Genomic DNA, 15,053 nt, shown 5'->3' with positions numbered 1-15,053 from the left:
TGATGTGTCTTTGTTGGTTTCTTGATTGTTCTAGTGAACCACATTCATGAGGACTGATGATTGTGGAAGAGGCTGTGGGTATATGTGCTGAAGGTAGATGTGGGAGTTGTGCAATTCCATTTAGTTTTGTTATGAAATGAAATCTGTTCTGAAATAAATTTTATTATTTAAAAATTCATATCACACAACACTAGCCATTCAGATGTTTGCACCATGCTGATCATTTGACTAGAATGAGAATTCTGTGCAATGAGAAACAAGAAGCCATGGCATTGTGAGATGCACAGACAAAACCAGGTCATGGCTGATATGTTGATGACACTTTCTTCACTATTCTTCAATTTACCTTTCCTTAAAAACAAAGCAAAGTTTTGACTAGTTGACCTCAGAGATTCTTCTATCTTTAAACTATCTCATTATTATTTTTTTATTACAGGGCAAGTCTAGGCAATAGCCTCAAGTCAATAAAAGGAAGGGCAAATAGATCATGGACAAACATGCTTCAAGGCATAAAATAATTGCTTTGTAGCAATGACTAAGCTTATTTTACACACAATAAGGAAGTGTATTTTTTTAAGTTTAGATATACAGCTATGTGAACCACAAACACATTACTGACTTCTTTCCCGTTGTCTTTAGGTTTTCTCTGTATCAAGCTTCCAACAATATAATGTGCTCAAAAGATCACTGAACAAGGACAACAGCAATAGACATGCTAATGTGGAAGGGGAAAAAACTCATGAGGCCTCAACTCTACACAAAGGACTAAAGGGAAACAAGAATGTTGAGAGTGGCAGAAATAGTCTTCCCCAGGGATGAGTACACCAAATGATTATCCAATATCAAATTATCTCTTGAAAACATACACATAAATGACATTATATAGGCTGAGCAGGTTTTTTTGTATGTTTAGGTATATACACGCACGTGTGTGTGTGTGTGTGTGTGTGTGTGTGTGTGTGTGTGTGTGTGTGTGTGTAATAACAAAGAAGAGGCTATGGATTTGGAAGAAAGTATGAGAGGTTTTGGAGTGGGTAAAGGAAAGGGGAAATGATGAAACTATAGTATAATCTAAAAGAAAAATTAAAAAGTAGTAATGGTTGTTAACACAGATTTTACTTTCCAATTTAATCATCTCTTTCTTTAATTACTAACTAAATTAATGGTGACACAAGTCCCATTTGACAACAAAGAATGCTCTAGTCCAGAGAAGTTCAACCCTGAGCATTTTCTGGATGAGAATGACAACTTTAAGAAAAGTGAGTACTTCATGCTTTTCTCATCAGGCAATTGAAGTTTATTACCATGGCAACATGGTAATTTTGGGGGTTAGTTGAAACTTAAATGGTATCTCCTCTTGGGCTAATAGATCAGCTTTTGTATATGATCAAGCACATCACTCCAAAGGCCCATGCACTTTCTTTTTTTTTATTTTTTTTTTTTCATTTTTTCTTTATTAAGAAATTTTCTACTCACTCTACATACCACCCACATATTCCACCTCCTCCCTCCTTGCACCCCCAGGCTTCTCTTCTAAGCCACCCCACATCCCCACATCCCTCAAATCAATGTCTCCCATGGGGAGTCATCAAAGCCCGGCACACTGAGCCTAGGCAGGTCCAAGCCCCTTCCTGCTGCACCAAGGCTGCGCAAGGCATTACACCACAGGCACCGGATTCCCAAAAGCCTGCCCATGCACCAGGAACAGATCCCGATCCCCTGTCTGGGTGCCCCCCGAACAGTTCGAGCCAAACAACCGTCTTCTGTATCCAGAGGGCCTAGTCCGGTCCCATGGGGGCTCCACAGCCAGTAGTCTACAGTTCGTGGATCTCTGCACATCTTCCCATGATGATCTCCATGTCCCCCACCTGCAGAATCCCTCCTCTCTCTCATCAATTGGATTCCTGGAGCTCAGCCTAGTGTCTGGTGGTGGATCTCTGCATCTGCCTCCATCAGTCACTGGACAAAGGCTCTATGATGACAGAGTATTCGCTAGACCAGTCACCAGAGTAGACCAGTCCAGCCACCCTCTGGACCACTGCCAGCAGTCCAAGGTGGGGTTATCCTTGTGGATTCCTGAGGAAGGCCCATGCACTTTCCCATGCACCCGTAAGACATCCTATTGGCAAGTCACATTAGTGGGATTAGGACATTGACCCATTTTTTCCAAACTGACAAAACTAGACCATAATTTGCTTTGAATTGTTTCTAGACTTAGTTACTGTATATATACATATATATATATATACATATACATATATATATGTATATATATACACACACACACACACACACATATATATACCTCTAGAATAGTAAACACCTTATCTATCATGAAAACTGTAGCTTATCCTACATGTTTGAATGTCTTTTCTATATCATTACTCTGCTATTGAAAGTCTCCACAAGCATAGAATGGGCAGCTAAAGACATCACGGATAGGGAAGCAGATGAACAAACAAGTCATTGTAGTCCCAAAGTCTCCAGTCTTTAATAGCTCAAATACAATATGAAAGCCCAGTTAAAAGTCTCTTCTGAGCCGGGTGGTAGTGACACATGCCTTTAATCCCAGCACTTCCCAGCACGTGGGAGGAACAGACAGGTGGTCTCTGTGAGTCTGAGGCCAGCCTGGTCTGCAGAGTAAGTTTCAGGACAACCAGGGCTACACAGAGAAATCCTGTCTCAGAAAAAAAAAAGTCCTTCTGAGAGTCAAGGTGATTACTTAACTGTGAGACCCTGTCAAAATAAGGAACAAGTTGCATATGTCCAGGAGACAATGGTATGAGTAAACATTCCCTCACAAAGCGGGGTAATGGGGCTGAGTATAACAAAAGCCGTGGAGCCCAAACAAGGCCAAATCCAAGCAGAGCAAGCACCAGCCTTGTAGCTCCATAGCCAGCATCTTGGGATCCTGTTGGAATCATCTGGGCTTTACTGGCTTTGGTAGCTTCTCTTTTCTAGCCCTCTGATTATCGCACGTGTGACCTCTCTATTCAGGTGGCTCCATTCTGTGCCTGTATCAACCTTTGACCTCCTGGATCTGGCATCTTAAAAATACTGGGGTCTCCATTCAGTGCAGGCTTCACCCACCACACCGTGAACAGCATACTTAAGCCTCCTTGAAGTGAATCAGACCCAGCTACTCAAATTTTCTGAAATGTGGTACAAGTGTCTCTGACACACTGAATTTTTTTTTAATCCTTTATGACTGTGAAACTAAGTACCACATGGATGGCGCTGTTAAATTCTATTCCAGATCAAGATATAACCTTATATCTCTTGGAGGAAAGTTGCAATGAGCTCTGCTTGCTGCTTTGGAGAAACACTTCCCTAGGCAGTTGTTCTGAGCAGAGAACTCCTGTGGCACAATTTTTAGTCCAGATTCTCTCCTCTCTAATGAATATGTTTTACAAACGGTGGATTCTTAGATGGGTAGAGTTTTGCTTCAGGCCATCTTTCTTGCTATGACTTGATTTTTTTAATTCTTTTCTCATATAATACATTCCAACTGCAGCTTCCCCTCCCTCTACTCCTCACAGTTGTGTCTCCCCCACATGCCCCACACCTTCCCTCTCTCCAAGACCCATTCCTCGTCTGTTTCTCTTCTGAAAAGAGCAGGCCTCCCAGGGATACCAATCAAACATGTCATACAAGATACAATAAGAGTAGGCACAAACTCTCATATAAGAGCTGGGTAAGGCAACCTAGTTGGAGGAAAAGGGTCCCAAGAGCAGGGAAAAGAGTAAGAGACACTACTCCCACTGTTAGGAGTCCCACAGAAACACCAAGCTAACAGCCATAACACATACGCAGAGGACCTAGCACAGACCCATGCAGGCTCTGTGATTGCTGCTTCAGTCTCTGTGAACCCCTATGAGCCCTGCTTAGTTGATTCTGTGGTCCATGATCAACTGGTGTCCTGATCCCTCTGGATCCTACGATTTCCCCCACCCCTTTCCCACAGGGTTCTCCAAGTTCCAAGAGGAGGGATCCAATGGAGATATCTAATTTGGGCTCTCTTTCCACCTAATGTTTGCCTGTAGGTCTCTGCATTTGCTCCCATTAGCTGCCAGACGAAGCCAGATGATGGGCTAGGCTATGAGTATAGCAGAACATCATTAGAAACCATTTTATTGATTTTTTTTATTTCCTAGGTCTCTGAGCTATCTAGCCTCTGGTTCCTGGTCATCCAGGTAGTGTTGGGCATGGTCTCCCTCTCATGGCGTGGGCCTCAAATTAGACTAGTCATTGGATGGCCACTCCCACAAGTTCTGCACCTCAATTGCCCCAATACTTCTTGCAGGCAGGATAGATTGTAGGTTGAAGATTTTGTGGCTGGGTTGATGTCCCAGTCCCATTACTGGAAGTTGCCTGGTTACAGAAGATGGCCAGTTCAGGATCCATATCTTATATTACTAGGAGTCCTTGCTAGGGCCACCCTTGTAGAATCCTGGGAGTTTATAGTGCACTGGTGTTGTTAGTTTATTCTTTACTCTTTGCTCTTTGGGGGTCTGCCACCCAGCTCTCAAATAAATACATAGAGACTTATTCTTTCTTATGAATGCCTGGCCATAGCTTGACTTATTTTTAGTCAGCTTTTCTTAACTTAAATTATCCCATCTACCTTTTGCCTTTGGGATTTTACCTTTCTCTATTTCTGTATATATTTTCTTTCCTTATTTCATGTCTGGCTGTGGCTGAGTGGCTGGCCCCTGGCATCTTCTCTCCTCCTTCACTTCTCCTTCCCTTTTTTCTCCCTCTATTTATTCTCTCTGCATGGAGCCCTGTCTAACCTTTCTCCTGCCTTGCTGTTGGTAGTTCAGCTATTTATTAGACCAATTAGGTGTTTTAGACAGGCAAAGTAACACAGCTTAATAGGGTTAAGCAAATGCAACATAAAAGAATGCAATACATTTTTGCATCATTAAACAAATATTCCACAGCATAAGCAAATATAAGACATCTTCAACTAATATTCTACAACACACTGTGTTTCCATATCAACCACTCCAATTCCAGTCATCTCTCACCATACTTTCTACCTAGATTCCTCTATCACCTGATCCCTCTTGTTCCCATTCCTACTCACCCCCAGTCAACCTGCAAAGTCTATTCTATTTCCTCTTTCCAGGGAGATCTATGCATCTCCCTTAGAGTCCTCCTTGTTACTTAGCCTTTCTAAGTCTGTGGATTGTTACATGACTATCATTTACTCAGTAGTTCATATACACTTATAAGTGAGTACATACCATGCTTGTCTTTCTAGGTCTGAGTTATCTCATTCAGGATGATTTTTTTCTAGTTCTATCCATTTGCCTGAAAATTTCATGATGTCATTTTTTTTTAAACAGCTGAGTAATACTACATTGTGTATATGTACCAAATTTTATTTATCCATCCTTTGGTTGAGGGACATCTAGTTTGTTTCCAGTTTCTGGCTATTATGAATAAAGCCATTATAAACACAGTTAAGCAAGTGTCCTTGTGGTAGGATATAAAGTCCTTTGGATATATGTCCAAGAGTGGTATAGCTGGGTCTTGAAGTATATTGACTTCCAGTTTTATGAGGAACCAACATATTGATTTCCATAGTGGTTATACAACTTTGCACTCCCACCAGTAATGGAGGAGTGTTCCCCTTGCTCCACATCCTCATCAGCATGAGCTGTCAGTTGTGTTACTGATCTTGTCCTTCTGACAGGTGTAAGATGGTATCTCAAAGTAGTTTTGGTTGCATTTCCCTGATGGCTGTTGATCATTTCTTCATGTGTTTCTCAGACATTTGAGAGTCCTCTGTTAAGAATCTTCTATTTAGATCTGTACCCTATTTTTGGATTATTTGATTTTTTTTGATGTCTAGTTTCTTGTGCTCTTTATATATTTTGGATATTATTCTCCTATTGGATGTAGAGTTGGTGAAAATCTCTTCCCATTCTGTAGGCTGTCATTTTGTCCTATTGATGGTATCCTTTGCCTTACAGAAGCTTTTCTGTTTCATGAGGTTCCATTTATTAATTGTTGAACTTAGTGCCTGTACTATAAGTATTGTGTTCAGAAAGTTGCTTCCTGTTTCAATGTGTTCAAGGCTGTTTCCCACTTTCTCTTCTATCAGGTTCAGTATATCTTGTTTTATAATGAGGTCTTTGATCTGCTTGGACTTGGGTTTTGTTCAGGGTGATAGATATGAATCTATTTGCATTCTTCTACTTGCTGATATCCAGTTAGACCAGCACCACTTGTTAAGGTGCCTTCTGCTTTTGCAATTGTGTCTTTCTGGCTTCTTTATAAAAAAATTAGGTGTCCCTAGTTGTGTAGATTTATGTCTAGGTCTTTGATTAGATTCCATTGATAATGTATTGTTGCATGAACCCAGAGCCAGATATCAGGGTGAAAGCTGAAAGATCAGAGAAGCAGAGCAAGCCACAGCCTCCACCTCCTACCTCACCAGCTCCTCAGCCTGAAAGAATGTCTGCAAGAGAATGAGTTCCTGTCTCCTTCTGCCTTATATTCCTTTCTCTGTTCAACCACCTCACTTCTTGTTTCAACCTTCCTAGTGCTGGGATTAAAGACGTGTGATCCCAAGTTCTGGAATTAAAGGTGTGTGCCACCACTGCCTGGCTCTGTTTCTTTTTTAGACTGGATTAATCTCATGTAGCCCAGTATGACCTTGAACTCACAGAAGTCCAAACGGATCTCTGCCTCTGCCTCCCAAGTACTAGGATTAAAGGTATGTGTCGCGGACTGGGTTTTAGTAGGAACACCAGACCGAGGGAGAACGGGTTGAAGGTACTCAGGATAAGTGGGATTCAGCGAATGACAGACAGATATAGACATTAGAGTATGTTGTGAACTGTTGTAATTTTATTTAGATCAAGTAGTGTTTTTTATATATTTATTTGAGGAAACATGGTAATCGGCCAGTGGGGCAATAGACATAGAATTAACAATGTGGTCATACAATTTTTTTAGAATGATTAATAGATCTTATGAGTATAGGTGTTATTTTTTTTTGTGGTCTTTTATCCAGACAGAGAACATTATGGCCTTAGCTGAAGTTTTTTTTTTTATGTAGTTATTAGACTTTTGTTTTGTATCATAATTAAACCCTTTTTATCATCGTTTTAACCATGGTTTTATTTGTGTGAAAATATTTAACCTTTGTTTGTAGGTGAGAAGGCATCAGGGGGGTTGGGACCTAGTTATTCTTTCTATGAACTGTAACTTATGTCATTTTGTTTTTATATTATTATGATTTACCCATTGGTTTTTATGTTTATCATAAGTTCCCGTAAAGGGCAATGGCTCTAAATAATTATTATATCTAGGATTAAAGTTAGGGGGTTGTCATCATTGACCCTTGATGAGAAACTCTATTTGTCTCTTGATAATTCTTGTAGGACTGGTTAGTTTTTGTAACTGTTTTTTTGTAGCTGTTGTTGGCTGTGCGTGTGGATTGTTTATGAGTTTTTGGACTTTTATTTTTATCTTTTTTCGTTAGAATCTTTGTTTTTCTGAGTCATAAGTTTTTTTTGTTTTAAGTTATTTATAAATTTTCCCAAATTTTTAGGACCCTCTTTAACTGTTTGTTTAAAAGCTTGAATTATAGGTGGGGGTATTGAGGCCATTTTTGAGGAATCATTATATTCTTTATGGGGCACATCAGGAACATTGAGAGTTAACTCCCTGAAATCAATACATAAGGAAACAGCAATAGTCACAGCTGCAAAGAGAAAAAGGCAGAGTGCCAGCCAGCCTCTGTAAGCAGATTTTGTGTGGTTCTGTGTAGCCTGGCACCATGATTCGGGCAGATTGATAAGGGGTCGCCGGGGGCATAGACCCGAGGGCCGTGAGCCCCCCTTTCCCATGTAACCATCTTATCTAAGGCATTTGTCACGCGGGCGACACCGTCGTGGGCGTGGCAGTTTTTTCTTTTTTGTTTTTAAGGCGGAAGGCATACAGGTCTTCACGTATATTGTCCAGAGATCTGGTTATTGTCCTGAAAAGACAAGGGAAAATCATAATAACATAAACTATAATTAAGGCAAGAATGTCTATGAAAATAAAATATTGAATCCAATCTAAGGGATTTATGGCCTTAAGGTTTTTTTGTAATCTTTGTGTTAAGACATTTAATGAGCCAGTTTGTATATGAGCTTGGCTCATGGCCGATATGTTCTTTTGAATAACCTCTAAATCATGAGTAATGGAAGAATCCTTTTATACCCCTAATAAATGATGTTTAACTTTATCCCAATTTTCAGAGGAATTGTAGGGAAGTGGAGTCACATAAATAGCTTTGTATTTTTGATGACATCTAGTTTTTATAAGTTTTTTAATATTGGTCATATCTTGTCTTAAGGCTAACATTATTTTTTTTAATATATTAATCTTTGTCTCTATTTTTTTTATCAATAATTGTTTGTTTAGATAATGTAAAGGAAATATTTTTATTTAAATCATTTATAAATTGAGCTGTATGAATCTCTTGAACCAGGGCGGTGGTGGCAATGGCAAAAGTAGTAATAATAGATATTAATGTTGTTATTTTTAATATTAATGTTGTAACAAATCTTTTTGGCCTTATTAATTTATGAAGCTGTCTAAGTATCTGTAAAGCTGAATTATCATACCAAGTCATGTTATGTAATTGCATGGGCATCATTATAAAAGGTGGTCTTTTTACAATCATCATAATCTGTATTTTTTGTCTTTTTTTTTGGTGAAATACAATTAGTGATAATGTATCTAAAGCAAGTTATATGATATGAGTTAGACCCAAGAGCAGAGATATTTACACGGGCAGCAGAGCCTAGTAGCAGAGCAAAAGGATAGGAAACACATGTTCTAACTGTAATGGGAGATGGAGTAGTTTTTTTGGGTCTTTTTTGAGACATTGGGCCTGAAGCGGCAACAAGCCGAAACAAGTCTGGATGTTTTTTTATGTTTTTGGAGGGGGTTCTAGTGACCCATACTGGCTCAACATATCTAGGTGAAAACCATCTAGTGATTTTTTCTTTATGACCCATAAATGTATAATTATGGAACTTATCTTTATTTTTGAGATATAATCTTTATATTTTTTTTTTTTTTAGAAGAGGCGGAAAAATCCCAAATAAGTAATTTAGACAGTAAAGGATTGTAGGAGGAGGCTGCGTGAGGAAATCCATAACGCAACCAAGTAGGAAAGGCGGTAACACCATCATCCCAAAATTGATTTTTATCTCGATATTTAGTAATACAGGAATCAAGAGGCATAAAATTGACAGACTTAAAAGTTTTATTTATAGTGGGAAGTCCCAGAGTAAGTAGTTGAGTCTCCCAGATCCATCTAGGATCTCCTTTTTTACCGGTAGAGCTGGGGGCATCAGTTAAAAAGGTTCTGTAGCTGGTGGAGAGACACCCGGGAGGAGTTACTCTTTCCAGGGCGAAGCAAATTGGTAATGAATCTGAGCTTCCTGTAAAGTTTATAAATGAGGAAGCACTTGCCCTTTTATTTGAATCTTGGAAACCCTCGATGATCTCCGTCTGATTGTTCAATACCTTATAAGTCTCATCATCCAACCACCCCACTACATGTAAGAGGGGAGGACGAGGAACATAAGCCCAATAGGTAGAAGGACTGGTAGAGGCTGTAGTAGGCCCAACAGCAATCAAGGACAACATGGCTATAAATAGTATTTCTAAAGGAGGGTTAGAACATTGTTGTGAGGCAAGTGCTTTTGTTTCCGTCGTCAGATGTTTTAGCTGGGTCCATGTCGGAAGCTTTTGTGGCTTTAGGGTCAGCTTTTTTATCTCTTGAGTGAGCCGGGCCGTCGTTAACTTTTTTTTTTGTTTTTGTAGTTTTTTGTGGCGCCGGCCTGATGAGTCTGTCTGGAATCTATATGGGCGATTTTGCATCCTGTGGAAAGATATAAGCATACCCTCGTCCCGATGTTATCAGAGGGTCGGGTCCTTTCCAGGATCCCGAAAGCAAGTCTCTCTATAGTACTTGTGGCAATGATGATGCCGTCTCTTTTACTGTCCAATGTTTAAGAGCAGAGGAATTATTATTTGAGTCCATGTTTAAATGGTTTAATACAAAGAGAGAATGACTTAAAACATGATGAGGGGACATATATGAGTTAGCATTTTGTAATCTTTTTATTTGTAATTTTAATGTCTGATGAGTTCTTTTTATGATGGCCTGTCCTTGTGGGTTATAGGGAATTTTTGTCGTGTGACTAATCCCCCATTGTGTTAAAAATACCTCAAAAGATTTTGAGGTGTAGGCAGGTCTATTATCAGTTTTGATATGTATGGGTTTCCCCATGATCATGAAATATTGTACCAGATGCTGAATCATATCCTTTACTGTTTTTTCTGATCTGGCAGACGCGTGGATAAAATGAGAGAATGTATTTATTGTTATATGAACATACTTTATCTTTCCAAAGGAAGGAATATGGGTTACGTCCATCTGCCATAATGTAAGAGGCTTTAATCCCCTAGGATTGACTCCCATTTTTAAACTCTGATTTTGTGGAGGGCAATGAGCATATTCCTTAACTATATGTCTAGTTTGTTTTCTAGTTATCTGAAAAGCTTGTTTTAATGTATTAGCATTTTGATGATGTAGAGCATGACTTTTTTGTGTCTCCTGTACTGTAAGGAGATTAATTTTAGTTAATAAGTCAGCCATGTGATTATCATGGCTCAGGGGTCCTGGTAACCCTGTATGACCCCGAATATGTCCTATGAAAAGTTTCTCTGTTTTTTGTCATAACAGAGCCTGTAGTTTCTTAAGCAGAGGCTTAATAGTAGAAGAACCTGTTAAACTCGCTGTTTCTATGGCAGGAAATAAATTAACTACATACTTTGAGTCTGTATAAAGGTTAAGGGTCTGGGGAAAATGTCTAAGTGCAAGCAGAACTGCATGTATTTCTGCTTGCTGGGCTGTTATCTGTGGTACAACTTCTATTAAAGGTTCTTCTCCTTCCGAGTATACCATAGACCTCCCATTTGTTGACCCATCTGTAAAAACCATAATATCCTCTGTTAGGGGTTGAGAAACATATATCTTTGGAAATATAAGAGGAACTTTTTTTATGAATTTAATAAGAGGGTCTTTGGGGTAATGAAAGGCGATTTGTCCTAGGTATCCCATTAAGGAGAGACACCAATCTCCTGATTTTTGTAATAAGAGCTCTAATTGTTCTTTATTATAGGGTATAATTATAAAGGCCGGTTTCTTGTTAAACAATTTTCTAGACCTAATTCTGTCCTTATATATAAGTTGTGCACAAAGAGAGGGATAAGATATAAGTACCTTTTTATGTGTGTGTGGTAGGTGTAGCCATTCCAATACACCTCCCTGCCATAGGCAAGCTGTTGGAGTATAATCTGTGGCAAAAACAATTAAATACCATGGAATCAAATAGTCTATTTGATGTACTTTAGTTCTTTCTAAAGCCTGTTCTATATGTCTTAAAGCCTGCAAGGCTTCAGGAGTTAAGTGTCTTATTGACCTTGGGTGAGCTTCTTTATGTAATATTTGATACAGGGGGCTTAATTGACTTGTTGTGACATTTAAATATTTTTTTATCCAATTTATATTTTCCAACAATTTTTGAAAATCATTGAGGGTCTTTAATTTATCTACTCTGATAGATGTCTTTTGGGTTGTTATATAATTATCCCCTATCCATTGTCCCAGATAACTAAGTGGCCTATTTTTTGGAATTTTTTTTGGAACCATGACAAGGCCATAAGCTGTTAGACTATTAATTGTCTCTTTGAGAATTTTTTTTGTTGTATCTTTATTTTCATGAGTCAATAATATATCATCCATATAATGAATAATATATGTAGAGGGAAAAGTTTTTTTTATTGGTAAAAGGGCCATATCCATAAATTTTTGACATAATGAAGGACTGTTTTTTATTCCTTGGGGTAATACATTCCAATGAAATCGTCTATAGGGTCTCTTAAAATTAACTGAGGGTATGCTAAAGGCAAATCTAGGGCGATCCTGAGGCTGTAATCTTATTGTAAAAAAGCAATCTTGTAGATCAATGACTATAATGTGCCAGTCTTTTGGTATGGCCACAGGGGATGGGAGTCCTGGTTGTAGGGCCCCCATATCCTCCATTGTAGCATTTACTGCCCTTAAATCTTGTAGTAGTCTCCATTTTTTTGATTTTTTTTTTATGACAAATACAGGAGTATTCCATGGGCTATTAGATTCTTTTATATGTCCTTTTTTTAATTGTTTTGATACCAGCTGTTCTAATGCCTGTATTTTTTCTTGTGTCAGGGGTCATTGACTAACCCATACAGGCTGATCAGACTTTCATTGTATAGAGTCTGCATAGAGATCTTTTGTAGTGGCCCCTATGTAAAATGTTGCTCCAGCTCAGAACTTTCTGTTATTAAATGCATATCAAGTGACTCCATTAAGTCTCTTCCCCATAGGGTAAATGGTAGAGAGGGTAGCATATAAGGCTGTATAAATCCTTCTTCACTGTCTGTTTGCCATTTTAAAAGCTTTGAACTCTGTATTACTCCAGAAGCCATCCCTATTCCCATAAGGGAGGATCCTGTTCTGTGTGTTGGCCAAGAAGAAGGCCAATCCTTTCCTGCTATGCAGGTCCTGTCAGCACCTGTGTCCAAGAGTCCTTGGAAGCTCCTGCCATCCAGGATGATTGTCTTAAAGGGTCGTTGTCCTAATTCTTGTACCCAATTGACTCCTTCTACGGAGTCTGAAGAGCCAAACTGTCCTGACCCCCTATGGCTTTTTATAAAAGGGTTAGGCATTTTTATGTAGGGGAGTAGAACAACCTGTGCGATTCTCTGTCCCTTGTGTAATTGAATGGTTTCTTTTAAAGGCCTGATCATCACCTTTATTGTACCTAAGGTATCTGTATCTAGCACTCCAGGGAGTACTTCAAAGCTGGTAGCAGTATTAGAGCTTCTCCCCAAAATTAATCCTATCATTTGTGGTGGCAGGGTTCCTGTAATTTTTGTATCTATGACTGTTACCCCCATCCCACAGGGACAGGAGCAAGTCCTGAGGACATGATATATCTAATCTAGCACTCTCTGGAGTAGCTCTAGGCAGGTTATGGACAGTGAATTCTGGCACAGCAGGGTTTAGCCCTGGTGTTAACTGTACTTTCTTTTGGACATTTTCCTTTTTTTTCTCGGGGCTAAGGGGGAGCCCCGAAGCTAGTTTTTTGTCTGACTGTTGGGCTTGAGGGGAACTCCCTCCTTAGTGAACCTTGACTTGCATTCATTTTTCTAATGTTTTTTTTTTTTTTGCATCGTGGGCAAATGCCAGGAGGCGCTCTTCCTCCTCTAGTCTCAGCATTCGGGCATTTCTTTTGTATGTGCCCTGATTTTCCACATTTATAGCAGGTCGGGGAGCTATCAGCCCCTCCGCTACTTATTTTCTTAACATAGGCGCTAAATCGTTGTCCTTTCATTGCTGCAGCGTAGGCCATTCCTTGCACTACGGCTGGTGAGGCATCCATGCATGCTTTTATATAATCCTGTAATGAGCCTGTCTTCCTGACGGGCCTAATTAAGTCTTTACACAGGGTATTGGCATTTTCCCAGGCTAACTGTTTCAGAAGCATGTCCGTCCCCTCTGAAGGGGGAAGCATTCTATGTATTGCTTCCTCAAGTCTGGAGATAAAGGCTTGATATGTTTCTTTATTCCCTTGTATAATCCCTGATAACACCATGCTCTTTGTCCCGGGAGGCGGAATGCGACGCCAAGCAGTGACTGCATTGTTAGTAATAGCCTCCAAGACATCACGAGGCAAAGCAGACTGAGACTGAGGCGTTCTTTTCCCTTTTCTTTTGTATATCTGTGCATAGCCTTCCCTACCTTCCTCCATTCCGTCAGTGTCAGGCTGCCATCCTCTGTGAGCCAGGGACACAATTCCTTCACGAGTTTAAGGAATTCTGCCAAGGCCTCTGGTGTTACCTTCAAGCCCTTTTCTGCCAACATATGTCTTATCACAGATGCAAATAATTTGTCCTCTTTTGAGAGGTGGTGCCCCATGCTTACCTTCTGGATTACCTGTGCTTAACCGGTGAGCCTTTACCGGCGGGTCTGCAGAACCCTGACAGGAGCCGATCCCTACTTATGAAAAGAGAGAAAGAAGAGAGAAAATTACCTGTCCTTCATGTCCCTGTTCGGGCGCCACCTGCCGCGGACTGGGTCTCAGTAGGAACACCAGACCGAGGGAGAACGGGTTGAAGGTACTCAGGATAAGTGGGATTCGGCGAATGACAGACAGACACAGACACCAGAGTATGCTGTGAACTGCTGCAATTTTACTCAGATCAAGCAGTGTTTTTTATACATTCATTTGAGGAAACATGGTAATCGGCCAGTGGGGCGATAGACATAGAATTAACAATGTGGTCACACAATTTTCTCAGAATGATTAATAGATCTCATGAGTACAGGTGTTATTTCCTCTTTTGTGGTCCCTCATTCAGACAGAGAACATTACGGCCCTAGCTGAAGTTTTTCCTTTTACGTAGTTATTAGACCTTTGTTTTGTATCACAATTAAACCCTTCCCACCATCGTTCTAACCATGGTTTCATTTGTGTGAAAATATTTAACCTTTGCTTGTAGGTGAGAAGGCACCAGGGGGGTTGGGACCTAGCTATTCTTTCCATGAACTGTAACTTATGCCATTCTGTTTTCATACTATTATGATTTACCCATTGGTTCCCATGTTTATCATAAGCTCCCGTAAAGGGCAATGGCTCCAAATAATTATTATATCTAGGATTAAAGTTAGGGGGTTGCCACCACCGACCCTTGATGAGAAACTCTATTTGTCTCTTGATAATTCTTGTAGGACTGGTTAGTTCCTGTAACTGCTTCCTTGCAGCTGCTGTTGGCTGCGCGTGTGGATTGCTTATGAGTTTCTGGACTTTTACTTTCATCTCTCCTCGCTAGAATCTTTGTCCCTCTGAGTCATAAGTTCTTTTTGTTCTAAGTTATTCATAAATTCCCCCAAACTTCTAGGACCCTCTTTAACTGTTTGCCTAAAA

General features: G+C 39.8%; 1 protein-coding gene across 1 annotated transcript in view; it reads left to right on the top strand.

Annotated features, from left to right (window-relative positions):
• The first annotated feature begins 1,162 nt into the window (after positions 1 to 1,162).
• Positions 1,163 to 15,053, top strand: part of LOC128095208 (cytochrome P450 2C42-like) — a 47,569-nt gene continuing 33,678 nt past the window's right edge. Inside the window, exon 1 of the mRNA XM_052714003.1 lies at positions 1,163 to 1,259. Within this exon, the coding sequence (XP_052569963.1) occupies positions 1,163 to 1,259 (97 nt within the window). The remainder of the gene's footprint in view (positions 1,260 to 15,053) is intronic.

This window comes from Peromyscus californicus, unplaced genomic scaffold (genome assembly GCF_007827085.1).
Source record: "Peromyscus californicus insignis strain IS unplaced genomic scaffold, ASM782708v3 Scaffold_4__1_contigs__length_199733344, whole genome shotgun sequence".
Lineage (NCBI taxonomy): Eukaryota > Metazoa > Chordata > Mammalia > Rodentia > Cricetidae > Peromyscus > Peromyscus californicus.
The sequence above is the reverse complement of the archived record's forward strand: the minus strand, read 5'-3'. Positions and strand labels throughout refer to the sequence as shown.